Source organism: Leucoraja erinacea, chromosome 19 (assembly GCF_028641065.1).
Source record: "Leucoraja erinacea ecotype New England chromosome 19, Leri_hhj_1, whole genome shotgun sequence".
Classification (NCBI taxonomy): Eukaryota; Metazoa; Chordata; class Chondrichthyes; order Rajiformes; family Rajidae; genus Leucoraja; species Leucoraja erinaceus.
The window spans coordinates 26182199-26201084 of NC_073395.1; the positions used below are offsets into that span (position 1 = coordinate 26182199).

At 44.4% G+C, this 18886-nt stretch overlaps 1 protein-coding gene across 4 annotated transcripts in view; it reads left to right on the top strand.

The window, feature by feature from the left end:
• LOC129706403 (sodium-coupled neutral amino acid transporter 4-like) overlaps positions 1 to 18886 on the top strand; it is an 88733-nt gene that overhangs the window by 43134 nt on the left and 26713 nt on the right. For all 4 annotated transcript variants that reach the window (XM_055650689.1, XM_055650692.1, XM_055650691.1 and 1 more), the window contains 3 exons: positions 9888 to 10113; positions 14704 to 14797; positions 15396 to 15511. In XM_055650689.1, the coding sequence (XP_055506664.1) occupies positions 9995 to 10113; positions 14704 to 14797; positions 15396 to 15511 (329 nt within the window). In that variant the 5' untranslated portion in view covers positions 9888 to 9994. The remainder of the gene's footprint in view (positions 1 to 9887; positions 10114 to 14703; positions 14798 to 15395; positions 15512 to 18886) is intronic.

Sequence of the window (18886 nt, forward strand, 5' to 3'; positions counted from 1 at the left end):
ACTCATAACATGAGTGACACTGATCTACATCCTCCCTCTTAAAGAATCAACAACAGTACAAACCCATTAATTAAGTCAGGCATGCATAGCAATCGACAATAAACCGGAGATAAACTGGAGGAAAGTCAAACATAGTCAGGGTACTTCACAACCAGTTTACAAACATGACCAGCACGTATACAATAGAGACCATCTCCGGTTCTTTCTCCGTGGGGACAGAGCAGGTGGCTGCACAGGTGAAGGAGACTGAACCAGCATTCCTGGAGACGAAGCAGGAGACTGTGGCACAGGAAAAGCCGTCTTTGGCAGAAGAGCCGTTGCAGACGCGGGTTGTTGTGCTGGCAGAGGCGGAAGACTGCCGCTAGACACAGACGGAAGTGCACTAGTACGGTCTGGATAATACGGAGGAGGAACTGGTTCGTTCACAGGCAGGATATCTTGTCTGTTATGCCTGTAGATGCCGCCACCAGCAATGACAATATACGTGTGGCTCAGAAGCAATTCCAGAAATCGGTCTGTAAACGGATCACCTGCCCCTCGGCCAATGGTGGCAGTGGCCTACTTGTTTTGTCAAACCATTGTTTTTGAATGTTACGTTTCTGTTGTAACCTGGATTGAACCTCCTCAGGTGGAATCACCTGTGAGATCAAAGCCTGATCCACCACAGACACCGTAGCACGGGTCTGTCTCAACAATAAACGTTGAGCGGGTGAACCCAAAATGAGGTCACGGGAGATGTTACGTAAGTTGAGCAGATCCAGGAATACATCGGATTCAGCTTTGTGTGAACGTTCCATGAGCTGTTTGGCACTTTTGACCGCTCGCTCAGCCAGCCCATGAACTATGGATATTCAGGGCTGCTGGTAATGTGGCGAAAATTCCAGCGTCTAGCAAACTTCCGGAAGTGTTTGCTGGTGAATTGACTGCCGTTCAGTTAGCAGACTGCCCGGAGATCCGTTGACTGAAAAATGGCGAGATAACTTCGAAATCACTCCGCTGGAAGTGGGACTGCTAAGAAAATCAATGACAAACCATCCTGAATACGAATCAACGAGTACCAGGTACTGCTTGCCATGCCAATCAAATATGTCAGCTGCCACTGTAGACCACGGGTACTGGATGTGAAAGAAGTGGTTGCTTTTGTTGGAGAGGTGCCAAGCTGTTACACACTGCACAGGATGCCACATTCTCGGTGATGTAGTCGGCCATGCCAGGCCAGTAAAACATGCTTTTTGCCCGTAGGGCAGTAGCATCAGTGCCTGGGTGCCCTGCATGGACAGTGTTAAAATACTGGTTGTGCAGCGAAGCAGGAACCACAGCCTTGTGTCCTTTTAAAACAATGCCATCCTGCAGCACTAGCTCATCACGGACGGCAAAGAAAGGCCGGACTGGCAGCAGAACGTTGTAATGTTTGGCTGGCCAGCCGCACTTAATGACGGAGGTAAGCGATCGTAGGGTGCTGTCTGCAGCTGTGTGGGCAACTAAATCCTCCATACTGGACGAGGGGATAAAAGACACGGCCATTACAATAAAGTCATCATTTGGCAAGGGCGGATACTCGCAGGTTTTCCGGGGCGCGCGAGAGAGTGTGTCAGTCAGGTGCATATCCTTACCGCATTTGTGGATCAGAACAATGTCATATTATTTAAGTTGCAGTAACATCCGCTGAAGGCGCGCTGGAGAGGCGTAGATCGGTTTGTTGAAAACGTTGATCAGAGGTTGGTGGTCAGTTTCAATCGTGACCGTGTGACCAAAGATGAAATCGGTGAATTTCTTGCAGGCGAAAACAACCACCAACAGCTCTTTCTCAATTTGGGAACATCATTGTTCTGTGTCGGTCATGGTGCGCGAGGCATAGGCAACAGGCTTATTGCCGAAGCCATCATTTTGAAGACATGCTGCGCCTAGTCCGTGTTGGGAGGCATCACAAGTCAGTGGAGCCGGTAGTTTAGGATCAAAGTTATCTATAGTAGGAGCACTAGACATCTGCTGCTTAAGAATGTCGAATGCTTACTGTTGTTGCTCGTGCCAAGTCCAAGCAGTGTCTTTGTGTGTAAGTTGGCGCAATGGGGCTGATATTTCGCTGAAATCTGGAATGAATTTGCTCAAATAGTTAACTATGCCAAGGAATCTCTGCAAACCTAGCACGTCTGTGGGTACTGGGAGCTCGTTGATATCACTGGTTTTTGCTGGATCCGTTTTTATGCCATCTTTGGTAAGTATATGGCCTATGTATTTCACCTTATTCATGCTGAATTTGCATTTTTGAGGGATCAGCTTGAGTTGGATGGCCTTGTCACGATCCAAGACCTTTGTCAGATTTGCATTGTGTTCTTCGACTGTTCGTCCAGCAGTGAGGATATCATCCACAACGATGGTGCATGAATAGCCTGCAATTGCTCCATAGCTTGTTGAAATACTTCACTAGCAGAACTTATTCCAAAGGGCATGCAAAGAAATTTATAAGGCCTGAACTGAGTGCTAAAAGTGGTCAACTTGGAGGAGTTATGTTCCAGCGAAATCTGCCAGAATGAACTCTTGGCATCCAACACCGTGAATACAGTTGCCTTGGCCATCTGCGCAGCAATCTCATCCACAGTGCCCATGGGATAGCAGGGTCATTTAATTGCTGTGTTTAAGTCCTTGGGGTTGATACAAATCCGTATCTCGTCATTGTTCTTCTTGGTAGCGACGACCATGGTGGAGACCCAGTCCGAGTGGTCAGTTATGGGAGTAATTACACCGAGAGACACCATTCTGTTAAGTTAACTTTGAACACGGTCCCGCATAGTGTGGGGAATTTTATGAGCAAGACGAACAACTGGAATTACCTCGGGGTCAATGGTTATCTGACAGGCAACCTGCCCAGCTTATCATCAAACAAATCATTGTATTGTGCTGGGATTTGATGGTTAAAGTAATAGTCTGTAGTCAGAGGACAGACAGAAGGGCTGAAAATACTCAGACCCATATCTAGGCATGCGTTGGCGCCCAGTAGAGGTGGTACTTTTTCACGTACCACATAAAAATCCAGGTTATGGACACGTGAGTTAAGACAGCAGCGTAACTCAACTTGACCTATAGGGTGCACTCGACCTCCAGCGAATGGAACAATGGATGCTGTCGTTGGAGAAACAGTCTTAGCTTTTTTCTTAGCCTTTGGAACACAGCCAGGCAAATTACATTGCAGCGAGCACCCAAATCTACTTTCAGATAAAGAGTATTGCCATTAATGAGAAAAGCGACCTTGGGGTCCAGTTGTTTATGCACTAAATCAGACAAAGCATGTAGATCGACATCAACACCTTCACCAGCAGCCTGTAAATCCAGGGGAGCTGGTTGTCAGAATTCTGAGATAGCGTTTTCACAGACAAGCGAATGAACACAGGTGAATTAACACATTTTCAAACAGAGAGTGGTGAATCTCTGGATCTCTCTGCCACAGAGGGTAGTTGAGGACAGTTCATTGGCTATATTTAAGAGGGAGTTAGATGTGGCCCTTGTGGCTAAGGGGATCAGGGGGTATGGAGAGAAGGCAGGTACGGGATACTGAGTTGGATGATCAGCCATGATCATATTGAATGGCGGTGCAGGCTCGAAGGGCCGAATGGCCTACTCTTGCACCTAATTTCTATGTTTCTAACAGATTGTCCTGTTTGAACTCTGTTGTTGCGTGAGCTACAGCACTTAAAAAAATGGTTACTTTTGTTACAGAATCGACATAATTTTCCATTAGCAGGGCAACGGTCATGAACAGTGGCATGTGAACGCCCACAGTTAAAACGATTGTCAATTAGTCTCAACTTGGTATCAGGCACTTGAGAAAAATGAGGAGAGACTTGATAAGACATACCGGCAACATTAACTTCATGAGCAGTAGAGTGCTCCAGAACTATGTGAGCATCAGTCATTTCAGCAATGTGACAGCGGTTTTCAGCAGTCTCTAGGGTAAGGTCAGCATCCCGCAATAGTTGCAGATGCCATGGATCAAACGATCATGAATAAGGCTGTCACATATATCTCTGAAATCGCACCGACTTGCGATGTGCTTCAGTGCACTAATGTATAACTCTCCAGGTTCTCCCTGTCTCTGGCACCATGAAAAAAACAGATGCCGCTCAATACTTAAATTAGCCCGCAACTCACATAATTGTCGGAATTTGCGCAGTAGGAAGTCAGGGTCTCTAATGGATTCAGCAGGAGCAACCTGAACACCAGCATCGTCAAGTCAGCCAGTGCAGAATGAAACCTTCTGGCACGATGAGCAGCTTCTGTGCCTGCCAAATGAAGAAGGATTGAGGCTTGAACACCTGGGTCAGCAATAGGTTAAGCAGCATCAATGTAGATTGAGAAACCTTCTTCAAATACACGCCATTGTTCTGCGAGATCCTCATCAAATACCAAGACCTCTGGTTTTCTGAGAGCAGAAGCCATTGCAAAACAGTTGAAAAACAATAAACTAAAATAAAAGCAATAGAATTAAGCAAGGAGGGAGTTCGTATACTCTGACACCATGTTGTGTTGCGGCTGTCCAAATAACTGAAGCCTTACACCATGATAAAGGTAAAGGTTTATAAACAACATAGCACAGGTAACTTCATGCTAGCATGTTTTTCTAATAATGCGGGAACCAGGCAGGGAGGGGTACTCTAAAGCTAGTGGGCGTAAACTACAAAAACTACATAACATGAGTGACACTGGTCTGCACATATATTCCAGCCATGGAAACAGTTTGGCCCTATCTATCCTTATCACTTCATAATTTTGAGCTCTTCCATTTTTTTTATTTTTCTACGTCAGGGATAGTAATTTCAGTTGCTGTAGTTTCTTCACATAACTTTAATGGCACGTCTCTGATATGGGTCATTTGGCAGCCGTACATTTCAGCTGGAGGTGATCTCTCCAAGACCTGGAGCAGGCATGTGTGAAATTTGGGGTCGAGACCCTTCTTCAGACCTGATTACTCCAGTATTTTGTGTCTATCTTTGGTGTAAACCAGCATCTGCAGTTCCTTCCAACACACAAGGTCCATACCTGTCCCTTGTTTAGATCTATCCTTTTCCAGGAGTTACTCAGTTATCTTTTAAATTGCGCAGTGCAAGTCTCTTGCGAGTATTTGTACAGCCAAGTAACTAGTTAATGGTTCTTAACTAGCCATTGGGAGACCTTTCTTTATTTATATGTTAATTTATAGCTTTAATCCTGAAAATACAATAATGGCTTGGAATTTGGGGTGAAAATGCTCCTACATAAATACCAGGGAATCTAGGATTCCAGTGCATATGTACATAAACAGTGAAGTCGCAAATATACTAGCTACACCTTGCCTTTTCCCAATTGCACTGAATCATTGGACAACCTATAATCCAATTGTGAATAACTGAATGATCAATCGCCTGATATTTACTTGAGAAGCCATTAGAACTGCAAAAACTGCTAAGTCATGTTGAATTTAGTTCGGCCTTTCTAATTGTTTTTTTTATTATTTATTAGAAGTAAGTACAATAATGTGGTACCTTTTTTCAGGTGCCAAATATATATATATATTGGCATGTTATATTTTCTGTACAGCTTCCTTTTTTTAAATTTTAAATGAAAGAGAGAAAGAGAGACTAGATAATAGAGAATAGAAAAACATGTGATGTATAGTGTGTGAAAAAGAAAAAGGAAGAAAGAGAGAAAGTGAGGAAAAGAAGTAAAAAAAAAGAGAAAGAGAAAGAGTAGAAAATAGGAGATAGGAGATGAGTATTTATATTCTTGACCATCTTTCACCCAGTCCTAAAACAGTTGGTTTTTACGTTTTGTTGCACCATATGCTTCCAAGAAGTTAATAAATGGGGACCAACTTGTTAAGAATTGGTCTGGTTTATCTGTTAGGAGGAATCGCATTTCTTCAAGATGTGCTGTGTCCAACATATTTATAATCCACATTTTAAGAGTTGGTATGGGTGTATTTTTCCAAAATTTAAGTATGTTTTTTTGCTATTATTAACCAATAATTAAAAATCGAAAATTTTGAAATGTGTTCAATTTATTCCAATCTCCCATCACTCCAAGTATAATCATTTCAGTGTTAGGCTCCATTTTTATCTTGAATAATTTTGTAAATACAGGTGCACAACCTTTTATCTGACGATCCAAATAACGAAAAGCTCCGAATAGCGGATATTTTTTCGGTCCTTGAAGAAAGGTCCTTGATGACGTTCACCGAGGGCTGCCCGCAGAGGTGACAGCGGAACCTCCGGTCGGTCCTCGAAGAAAGGGGAACTAAATCCCCATTCATGAAAGAGAAGGTGAGGGTATATTGTGCGGGAGGGTTAATAATTTACAATCTGCTGCTGCCTGCCCGCTGAGTTAAAAAGTTCCCACGGTAGACTCACAATACACAGTGTATCGTGAGTCTTGCGTGGGAACTTTTTAACTCAGCGGGCAGGCAGCAGCAAATTGTCGCTCCCTTCAGTTTCACCCCACCTACACCCCTCTGCTTCCCGGCCATATGTGTGACCCCTTCCCTCCCCTCTCCAGCTCCCCACCCATTGCACCGGCGCGGGGGCTTTGCACTGCCTTCACGTCGGAGCCAGTGCCAGTCACCGGAGACGTCAGGACCAACGGGACACCGGCCCCCAGGCCCACTGCAAGCACGGAGATCCCAGAGACCCACAGCCAGCAGCAGCCCAGCCACGTTCCAATTCCAGAGGAACACGCTCCCCGTAGGGACCGAAGCTGATGGTGTGCAAGGTGCGTCTTGGTCTTGAGGTTGCGGATGAGGGGGCGCAGCTCGGGCTGTGACCCCCCTGTACAGGAGCTGAGACTGGGAACTGTGGGGTTGTTTGCAGTTGCAGAGGGAGGGGGCAAGGGCGGTAAAGTTCCCAGTCTCAGCTCCATTCCAGGGGGGTGACCGGAGACGTCAGGACCAACGGGACACCGACTGCAAGCATGGAGATCCCAGAGACTCACAGTCAGCAGCAACTCTAGCCCAGCCCCGCTCCAACTCCAGAGGAAACCGGTTTGCGGATGAGGGGGCGCAGCTCGGGCTGTGGGCGAACTGCCACTTGTCGCTGTAGCGGCGCATCGGGGAGTGGGTTCCTGTTGGTCCTGACGTCTCCGGCCACCCCCCTGGACAGGAGCTGAGAGACGTCAGGACCACCAGAAGCCGCTCCCGGATGCGCCGCTACAGCGACAAGTGGCAGTTCGCCCACAGCCCGAGCTGCGCCCCCTCATCGGGACACCGACCCCCAGGCCCACTGCAAGCACGGAGATCCCAGAGACTCACAGCCAGCAGCAACTCTAGCCCAGCCCCGCTCCAACTCGGGTTGCGGATGAGGGGGCGCAGCTCGGGCTGTGGGCGAACTGCCACTTGTCGCCGTAGCGGCCCATCGGGGAGCGGATTCCTCTGGAGTTGGAGGGACAGGGAGACACAGCGGCTTTTGAGAATGGTGGGCAATCACTTCCAAAGTTCTGCCCACACAGTCAGTACACCTCTCCTACACTTGTCTCCCGCACTAAGATCATCTCGCAGAGAATGATCCCAGCCTAACCCTCCCTATTCTCTCCTATTCTGCAAGAAAAAACTACATTGAAGACTCAAACTCGCGATCGAGTAACTGCCGGGATCGAGGCGCAAACTCGCGACCTTGCGGATATGAGCCAAGCACTCTGCCACTGCGCCAGCCGTTAAAATCTACGCTAAAAATCTTCCATTCCGAAAGCCGAAAAATTCTGAATTACGAAAAGTGTCCGGTCCCAAGGCTTTCGGATAAAAGGTTGTGCACCTGTATATCAAAAATATCGCACCAGAATTTATGGAGTTTGATGCAGGAAACAAAAGAATGTGTTATAGTGGCATTTTGAGATAAACATTTGTCATAAATGGGAGAAGTGTTTGGATAAAATTTATTCAGTCTAGTTTTTGAATAATATAATCTATGTAAAACTTTAAATTGAATTAAGTTATGTCTTACATTAATCGAACATTTATGTATATATATCAAATACTTTTCCCATGTTTCTTTCGTGATTTTTATCATTAGTTCTCATTCCCAATCTTCTCTAAGTGCCTCTGTCGATGGTAGTTCTATATTTAAAATACTATTATATAGATATGATATTAATTGCTGTGAGTCAGCCTTAATATTCATTGTTTATTCCAGTGGGTCTAAAATTATAGTTTGATGTCTTTGTATATGTTTCTTCATGAAATTGCAGATCTGAAGATATTTAAAATATTGGTTATCTTTCAACTTAAATTTTGATTGTAATTGTTGGAATGATAACAGATTTCCCATTTCATACATGTCGCCGATCCTTTTAATTCCCATTCTTTCCCATTGGTTATATGTTTTATCGATAAGGGATGGTTTAAATGAAGGATTATTCACTATTGGCGTTAACACTGATAGGTTTCTTAATTTTAAAGTTAATTTTATTTGTTTCCAAATTCTTATTGTATTATGGATAATTGGATTATTCTTATATATTGTGTTGTTCAGTTTTATCGGGGAGAAGAGGATCGCTCCTATATCACAAGGAGAACAATCCTCTTTCTCCATTCTTATCCATTCTGTCTGTTGGGAAGAGCTGTCCAACCAATAAATTGTTTCTAATTGTTTTTAAATGTTTCAAGTTTTATTGTTTTTAACAATAGTTGTGCCGCAGTAGTGGTGGTGCAACGTTCGAGTTGCTGCCTTACAGTGCCAGAGACCCGGGTTTAATCCTGACTACGGGTGCTCTCTGTACAGAGTTTTTACATTCTCCCAATGACCGTGTGGGTTTCCTCCAGGTGCCCCGATTTGTTCTCACATTGCAAAGACCTGTGGGTTTGTAGTTTAATTGGCTTCTTGAGTGTCCCTAGGGTATATGGTGGAACTAGTGAATGGGTGATTGTTGGTTGGCTTGGGCTCGTTGTGCCAAAGGGCCTATTTCCATGCTGTATCTCAAAACTAAACTAAAGTTTGTGAGGGTTTTTGAATAGTTCATCAAATGTTAATTTTTCAGCTATACATTGGGCAGGGCTTACCCAGCACCCATGAATGATAACGTTTGCATGCGCAAAGGGGATCCATACAGCGCCTTGCCTGGCCAGCACATCTCAGGGTCCTCACTAACATTAAATTCAGACTTGACACTAGGGTTTTCCAAGTGTCCATTATTAGCCGGGACATCCTGCATATTGGGCTAAATTGGTTTGTTCCATATAGGACCACCCTTGTCCCGTATTTGACTGCTACTACTCGGGTCAAGGGGACTGTCAGTTCGGAGCGCCGCGACCGGCCCCGCCTCACCCATCCCGACGTAGTGCAGCCCATGGAGTGCAGCAGCAGCGCCTCGCCTGTGGCCCCGACGGTCGGCAACCTGCTCGACCTTCGGACCTTGGCTTACCGCCGACACCACCACCCCTCCTTCTCACGGTTCATTGGTTCATGAGTTGGATGGGGCGGAGGACTTTGCACACGATGTCACCGACCCGGGCCAAAACTCCTCAGCCGGCCCGCTGGCTGGGCTCTGTGTGCAGTCCAGCACCCGGGCCAACTCGCCATTCACCCATGGCCGAGTCGGTCAACGAATTGCCGGCGGGAATTTGTCCTTTATTTTGACCTTTTGCCCCTTATTTGGGAGTGAGGAAGTTGGTAACCCAACTTGATACACAAGTTAGTGATAAGCATGGGCAGCTCGCCACGTGTAGGAAATTATTGATATTGTCACAATAATGTTGCGTAGGGAAGTTGTTGACGTCAATGGAAAGATCAAGTGTCCTGACAAATATATGGTTGACCCGCTATTGATACTTTACAAAAGGGTAAATAAGTATGAGTAGGTGAGCCAGCTACTACGCAAAGCATATTGACTCAATGTAATCTTTATTTTTTGTTTCACCTGTCTTTTAACAGAACACGCTGTCCAGGAAATCAATACTGAAATTGACAGAATACATCGACTCCCCTAAAATATTTGTGCTGGTTTCTTTTTTCTTACTGACCTTGTTTTGACTGAAGATATGGATCGCATTGAGCTTAGTAAAGTCAACAATGAGGCTGATGATGAGACCATCAGTGATGAAAGTATGGATGAAGGCTATACCAAATTACCAAACGCAGAGAAATCTACAATCAGCAGGTAAACATGCGATGAATTAAGCTAATGTTTTATGGAAATATTACTCTCAATGTCTGAAGATAATTTATTTAATAACATTTAAACTTAAGTTCCTTAAGGGAATTTAAAATTAATTTTAATTGTCCAAAGCAAAAGCCCAATTTCTATCTCAATGTTACTGCTGCAAAATGGCAGTGGTGAAACTTTATATTGAGTTGGACACAATGTGCAGACAGGGGAACAATGGTACATACAGTAAATTCTAACCAAGGCATGGCAGGCTATAGGCCAAGTGCTGAAAGAGTGGATTAGTACAGATGGGTGCCCACTAATCAGCATAGACATGGTGGGCAGAATGACCTGCTTTCATACAGTATGACTCAATTTCTCTATATAATTAATAATAGAGAAATCAATGTACAATGTAAATGAAATCAATGTAAGAATAACATTCTTATCCTATAAGCAATGTTCATAGTAAAAGATTAGACTAAATGGAACAGACAGGGTAAATGCAGGAATAAATAGGATAAATGCACAGTCTTTTACCAAGAGTAGGGGAATCAAGAACCAGAGGTCATAGGTTTAAGGTGAGGGGGAAAAGATTGAATAGAACCCCAAGGGGAAACTTTTTTAAACAAAGGGTGGGAGGTGTATGGAATGTGCTGCTGGAGGAAGCAGTTGAGGCAACGTTAAAAAAAAAACATTTTGGGCAGGTACATGGAAAGGATAGTTTAGAGGGATATGGGTCAAATGCAGATAGGTGGGACAAGTGTAGTGTAAATGGGGCATGTTGGTCGGTGTGGGCAAGTTGGGCCGAAGGGCCCTTTTCCATATTATATGGCTGTATGACTCTAAATAGACTCCACAACATCCACCTACTTCAACATTCACTCCAACAGTACTCTGTGGCTGCAGTGCATGCCATCTCTGTCTTTCAGTCTCTCCCCCAGGTGGCTCCCAGACATAGAAACATAGAAACATAGAAATTAGGTGCAGGAGTAGGCCATTCGGCCCTTCGAGCCTGCACCGCCATTTAATATGATCATGGCTGATCATCCAACTCAGTATCCCGTACCTGCCTTTTCTCCATACCCTCTGATCCCCTTGGCCACAAGGGCCACATCTAACTCCCTCTTAAATATAGCCAATGAACTGGCCTCAACTACCCTCTGTGGCAGAGAGTTCCAGAGATTCACCACTCTCTGTGTGAAAAAAAGTTCTCCTCATCTCGGTTTTAAAGGATTTCCCCCTTATCCTTAAGTTGTGACCCCTTGTCCTGGACTTCCCCAACATCGGAAACAATCTTCCTGCATCTAGCCTGTCCAACCCCTTAAGAATTTTGTAAGTTTCTATAAGATCCCCTCTCAATCTCCTAAACTCTAGAGAGTATAAACCAAGTCTATCCAGTCTTTCTTCATAAGACAGTCCTGACATCCCAGGAATCAGTCTGGTGAACCTTCTCTGCACTCCCTCTATGGCAATAATGTCCTTCCTCAGATTTGGAGACCAAAACTGCACGCAATACTCCAGGTGTGGTCTCACCAAGACCCTATACAACTGCAGTAGAACCTCCCTGCTCCTATACTCAAATCCTCTTGCTATGAAAGCCAACATGCCATTCGCTTTCTTTACTGCCTGCTGCACCTGCATGCCTACCTTCAATGACTGGTGTACCATGACACCCAGGTCTCGCTGCATCTCCCCCTTTCCCAATCGGCCACCGTTTAGATAATAATCTGCTTTCCCGTTTTTGCCACCAAAATGGATAACCTCACATTTATCCACATTAAACTGCATCTGCCAAACATTTGCCCACTCACCCAGCCTATCCAAGTCACCTTGCAGTCTCCTAGCATCCTCCTCACACCTAACACTGCCCCCCAGCTTAGTGTCATCCGCAAACTTGGAGATATTGCCTTCAATTCCCTCATCCAGATCATTAATATATATTGTAAATAGCTGGGGTCCCAGTACTGAGCCTTGCGGTACCCCACTAGTCACTGCCTGCCATTGTGAAAAGGACCCGTTTACTCCTACTCTTTGCTTCCTGTTTGCCAGCCAGTTCTCTATCCACATCAATACTGAACCCCCAATGCCAGAGACTTCTATCACCAAAAAGACAAGAGCAGCAAATTCCTCTGGGTCACACACCATCATGACTTGGAAGTGTGTCACAGTTCCTTCACCATCACTGGTTCTAAATCTAGGAACTCTACAAGCAGGATTATGCAAGTCCTTTCACCAAGCTGGCAGCAGCAGTACATGGTGGCTCACCACTACCACCTCAAGGGCAACTGGAGGTTTGCAATGAAAGCTGTCCTCACCAGCAATGCTCAGATCCCAGAAAATGAATTTTAAATATTACAGATATTTTAATAAACTTTAAATCAATATTTAATGCATTCTGCGGGTTATTAAATCAAGCAAAGTCAAACTGTACAATTAAACCAGTCAATTTAGAGAATATCATGGTCATGACTGAAGGTCTTCTGGTCCAACCACAATGTGCATGCTTCCTCATCCAATGTTTCCTGCAACAAAAGTGGATATGAGTTGTGGCATTTGTGCCACTGGTTAAAAATACAGGGAAGAACTGGGATTATCCATAGAGTTAGACTGAGGAAAAACAAAAATGCCGCCTTCTCCAGATATGCGGTTGAAATTTTTTTATCGGGATGCATCACAGCATGGTTTAGGAACAGCTCCTTCCAAGACCGTAAGAAATTGCAGAGAATTGTGGACGCAGCCCAGACCATCACACAAACACATCACACACCCTTCCATTGACTCAATTTACACTACACGCTGCCTCTGCAAGGCCAGCAGCATAATCAATGACGTATCGCACCCAGACTACTCCTTCTTCTCCCCTCTCCCATTGGGCTAAAGACACAGAAATATGAAAACACACACCTACAGATTCAGGGACAGTTTTTTCCCAATAATTTTCAGGCAACTGAACCATCCTACCAACAACTAGAGAGCAGTCCTGAACTACTATCTACCTCATTGGAAGCCCTCGGACTATCTTTGATCGGACTTAACTGGATTTTATCACATTATTCGCTTTATCATGTATCTGTACACTATGGATGACTTGATTGTAATCATGTGTTGTCTTTCTGCAGACTGCTTAACATGCAACAAAAGCTTTTCGCTGTACCTCGGTACCAATGACAATAAACTAAACTAAACTCGACTCAACTCATGGGTGAGAGTTGATACTACTTTAGACAGGACATTAAACAAAATGGAATTTTATGAGGGATTGTGAGCTCAAACAAGCAAAAGCAGTAGTTCAGGCTGATGTTTGGAACTTTGTCTTCAGGTAAAGGTGATAAACTGGGCTTCTAGGTGGACTGGTGGAAAAAAAATTGAATATGCTAAAATACAATGATGAGAAGTAGATTAATGGTGAGAAATCCATTCCCAGTCTCTAGGACTAAATATTCTTAAGGGGCTGTCCCATTTGGGTGACTTAATTGACGAGTTTAGAAGAGTTTGGAAAAAATGACGTGGAAGACCTCCTTCGACTATGTAGAAGACCTCCTTTGACCTCCTTCAATTATATTGAAGACCAGCTACGACTAGCTACGACTAACTTCGGGAAAATTGGACACTGAATAGTGGATAGTGAAGACGACCTCCATCAATCTCCTTCGACTCCCTTCGACCTCCCTTCGACTATGATGAAGACTATCTATGACTACCTACGGCTAACATGCCGACCTACTACGACCTACTATGACTAAACTTACGAGTAAAAAAAGTATCGATTTTTTCCATGGCGACCTTTTTTTACTCGCGGGCATTTTTTAACATTGAAAAAACCGCCGCGACCTAGCTGAGGCCTCGAGCACACGGAGACCACTCCCGAGCATAAAGGAGAGTTACGAAGACCACCTATGACCTCGTGTCGACCTTGCTGCGAGTATGAGTCGAGGGCAAACTCGCCAGATCTCGCGGATTATGTTGCCCAAGTGGGACAGGCCCTTTACCTTCCACGCCTTCGCGGTCGGCTGTGGGAGCTATCCCCAGGGCACAAAAGTTGAAGGTGGCCAGGCGAGGAGAGGGACGGTGGTTTGCGGGACAACCAGATTGAAATGACACCTGTAATGGGCCTTTATGGCAAGCCTTAGCTGGGACTTTGAAAATGGCACCAACACCTGGCGACTCTTGTATATAGACTCAGAGGGCTGTTTCAATGCATTCTTTCCTTAACCCATAATTGTACTTATGGCAATTATCTTACTGATCTGTGTGAAAAAAAATAATTACCTTGGTACCTTGGTACACATGAGCAGAAAGAACAATTAAATCTATGTAACAGTAGATGCACAATCTGGTCTGCTTTTAAAATGTGGTTCCACAGAAGTCAATGGGAGTGAACTGGAACAAAGAAGAACTACTATCTGATGCAGATGGACCACGGATTAATGTTTGGGCAAATGCTTTCTGATAAAATGGCAAGGTGGGACGAATTACTGTCCTTCTTTGAGTTATCTCGGGGGATGAGGTTGGGACCATTTAGTGTTGATTTTACTTCCTGCAATTGGCCGGAAATTCCAGCATGCCATTGCCTTACTTTGATTTGCTTCCTATCCCCAGTCAATTTGCTGAAGAAGACGACGCTGAAAGTCAGAGGTTTTTAACAAGTGAATATTTAAGGAAAACAAAATATGAAGAATTTCAGGAAGAATGTGTGAGTAACTACATCTGTCACACGTCCAAGTACTTCTAGTTTAGTTTTAATTTAGTTTAGATATACACCACAGGAACAGGCCCTTCAGCCCACCGAGTCCGCACCCACCAACTAACCCCGCGCACTAACACTAGGGACGATTTACCATTTCCACCAAAGCCAATTAACCTACAAATCTGTACGTCTTTGGAGTGTGGGAGGAATCCGAAGCAAACCCTCGCAGTTCATGGAGAGAATGTTACAAACGCGCCCACCAGCAATCCCCGCACACTAACACTTATCCTCCACACACTAGGCACAATTTACAATTTTACCAAGCCAATTTCAACCCTGTACATCTTTTGAGTGTGGGAGGAAACCAGAGCTCCCAAAGAAAACCCATGCAGGGAGAATGTGCAAACTTCATACAGACAGTACCCGTAGTCAGGATCGAACCTGGCGCCATAAGGCAGCAACTCTACTCCTGCGTCACTGTGCACCCCAACACCCTTACTGTTTTTTATAAATCTGCTGATTGTTTCTTGTAACTGTTGAAAAGCATGCTTGTTTTAAATTGTGATATTGCAATGCATCGACTTGTGCATTGTGTTCTTTGCAGCATCCGGGGATGACGTCATTTGGAATGTCAGCATTTAACCTCAGCAATGCCATCATGGGCAGTGGTATCCTTGGCCTGTCCTACGCTATGGCCAACACTGGCATCCTTCTCTTTGTGTGAGTATTGCCCTTAATTTTCTGTCTAAGATTCAGTGGGAATATTATTTCACTGACCAAACCTTGAAGCAAAGCAGCTGGAACTCATTGGGCAGGGACTATCACAATGCTTAAGAGATAGACAGGTACATGGATGGGATAGGTTCAGACGAATATGGGCCAAATGCAGGCAGGTGGGACTCGTGTAGATGGGGCATGTTCATATCAAGTCTACTCTGCCATTCAATCATGGTTAATCTACCTTTCCCTTTTAACCACATTCTCTTGCCTTCTCCCCATTACCCCTGACACCCTTACTAATTAAGAATCTGTCAATCTCCGCCATAAAAATATCCACTGACTTGGCCTCCACAGCCGTCTGTACCAATGCATTCCATAGATTCACCACCCTCTGACGAGATAAATTCCTCCTCATCTCCTTTCTAAAGGTGCGTCCTTTTATTCTGAGGCTATTTCTCCACAATCACATTCATGCTGGTCATCATGGGCAAGTTGGGCTGTATGACTGAATGACTCTGACTTGTAAAACTGGATGACCTATAGAAGTAGAGTCATGGAATATCATGGACCTGTGCTAGTTTGTCCCTAGGATGAAGAAAAATATGTAGTAAATTTCATGATAGTTCAAATGCTCCATCAATGAAACATGACCATGACATATTTCAGTGGTAGTAAAGTACTTTGAAATGTCAGAAGAATTTGTCAATGTAGGAAATAAGATGGATAATTCTGCTCTATGATCTGCTTTGGTGATGGTGGTTGAGAAATAAATATTGCCCAGAGTTCAGGGGATAACTCTTTTGCTTTTCTGGAGCTCCCGGAGAAAACCCATGCAGGGAGAACGTACAAACTCCACACAGACAGCATCTGTAGTTGAACCGGAGTATTTAACGCTGTGAGGCAGCAACTCTACAGCTGTGCCACTGTGCCGCCCACACTTAGAGCATTGTGATGATCGTGGGCATTCATACTGCCTGTCAGAAGATCGAGACTATGGGATGTTTCTGAGATATTGGTGGGAGCGGGTAGGGGCTCAACCTTTTGGGCAGCACAGTAGTGCAGTGGTAGAGTTGCTGCCTCACAGCACCAGAGACCCGGGTTTGATCCTGACTATGGGTGCTGTCTGTACGGAGTTTGTACATTCTCCCTGTAACCGTGCGGGTTTTCTTCAGGTGCACTGGTTTCCTCCCACATTCCAAAAATGTACTGGTTTGTAGGTTCATTGGCTTCTGCAATTTGTAAATTGTCCCTTGTGTGTAGGATAATGCTTGTGTATGGGGTGATCGGCGGGAACTCGGTGGGCCGAAAGGCTTGTTTCTTTAAAAAAAAAGTACTATCCTCCACAACGAGATGATGTTAATCTAAGCAGGTAGGATCCGTGGGTAGAGTGAGATGCACAAGAGGCTTTAGATGCTGGAATCAGGTGGATCCCACTGAGTTAGGCAGCATCTGTGGAAGGGAATGAGCTGACAACAATATGGATCAGAAGGGATCTGACCCAAAGTCTCGTGTGTCCGTTTTCCTCTGGCTGACCCGCTCAGGCCCTCCAATAGTTTGTTGTTTGCTCTGTGGGTAGAGAGATCCTGGTCAAAAAATGTTCACCATAGGACAATGGCATCTGAAGAGTAAATCTCATAATATAAGGGTTGTGTGAACTACGGTGGTGGCAAGATTATACTTCTTGGTTAGAACTGCTTAGAGTATTATGAAGGTTATTCGCTTTCTGAAAAGTAGTGAGCAGATGCTATACGGGACAGGCAAGGAATGGAAATAAGAAATAGCACAGTAAGCAATCCTGCACTATATTAGATGGCACAACTTGATCATCAGCGGCAGCTGACGAACATTTCTATAAAGAGATCTACGATTATATTACTGTATATCAGAGCACTCCAAGATCAGTCCAAGCTAGTCTTTCTAAATACCTATATATGAAATGATTATGAATCATTGTATCTCCTGTTTCCACAAAACTCTCAGAGTGTATATTGGCAGACAGAATGATTAATTTAAGTATTAGAAGCAAATCAAAATATTATTGATTTGATATGCAATCATTTAAGTGTAAAATTAATAGATTTGTTGAAAATCAAAACATTCTCAAATCGGTTTTATAGTTTTGCAGTTCAGCAAATATTAGACAAAACCAAAACATTATGAAACACCAACAACATACAGGTACAGCTAAAGGAATCAAGGGATGTGGTGGAAAAACAGGAACGGGTACTGGTTTTAGATGATCAGCCATGATCATATTGAATGGGGGTGCTCACTCGAAGGGCCAAATGGATTATTCCCGCACCTATTTTTCTATGTTTTTTAACATGGTTTAAAAATGCCAACTCACTAGAGGGGTGACACAGTGACGCAGCGGTAGAGTTGCTGCCTTACAGCACCTTACAGAGACCCGGGTTCAATCCTGACTACAAGTGCTGCCTGTGAGGAGTTTGTACGTTCTCCCTGGTGACCATGTGAGTATTCTCTGGGTGCTCCGGTTTCCTACCACATTCCAAAGACGTACAGGTTTATAGGTTAATTGGCTTTGGTAAAATTGTAAATTTTCCCTAGTGTGTACAATAGAACTTGTGTGCAGATCATATTGGTCGGCGCGGATTCAGTAGGTTGAAGAGCCTGTTCTGCACTGTATCTCTAAACTAAACTAGAACTTGACTTTCGATTGTAAAGTGGTAAATTTTAGCTTAGTTAAGCGCTGCAGCATGGAAACAGCCCTTTAGAAACATAGAAACATAGAAAATAGGTGAAGGAGTAGGCCATTCGGCCCTTCGAGCCTGCACCGCCATTCAATATGATCATGGCTGATCATCCAACTCAGTACCCTGTACCTGCCTTCTCTCCATACCACCTGATCCCATTAGCCACAAGGGCCACATCTAACTCCCTCTTAAATATAGCCAATGAACTGGCCTCAACTACCTTCTGTGGCAGAGAGTTCCAGAGATTCACCACTCTCTGTGGAACCATCAAGTTCAAGCTGACCATCGATCATCTATGCACAAGTTTAATGTAATCATAAGGTCATAAGTCAATAGACAGTAGGTGCAGAAGTAGGCCATTCAGCCCTTCGAGCCAACATGAAAGGAGCAGTATTAGGCCATTTGTTCCATCAAGCCTACCATTCAATCATGGCTGATCTATCTCTCCCTCCTAACCCCATTTTACTGCCTTCTCTCCATAACCCCTGACACCCGCATTCTTATCCTACACATTAGGGGTAATTTACAGAAGTCAATTAAACTACAAACCAACGAGTCTTTGGAGTGTGGGAGAAAACCGAAGCATGCGAGAGACAACCCACACAGTCACAGGGAGAACGTGCAAACTCCGTGCAGACAGCACCTGTAGTCAGTATCAAAC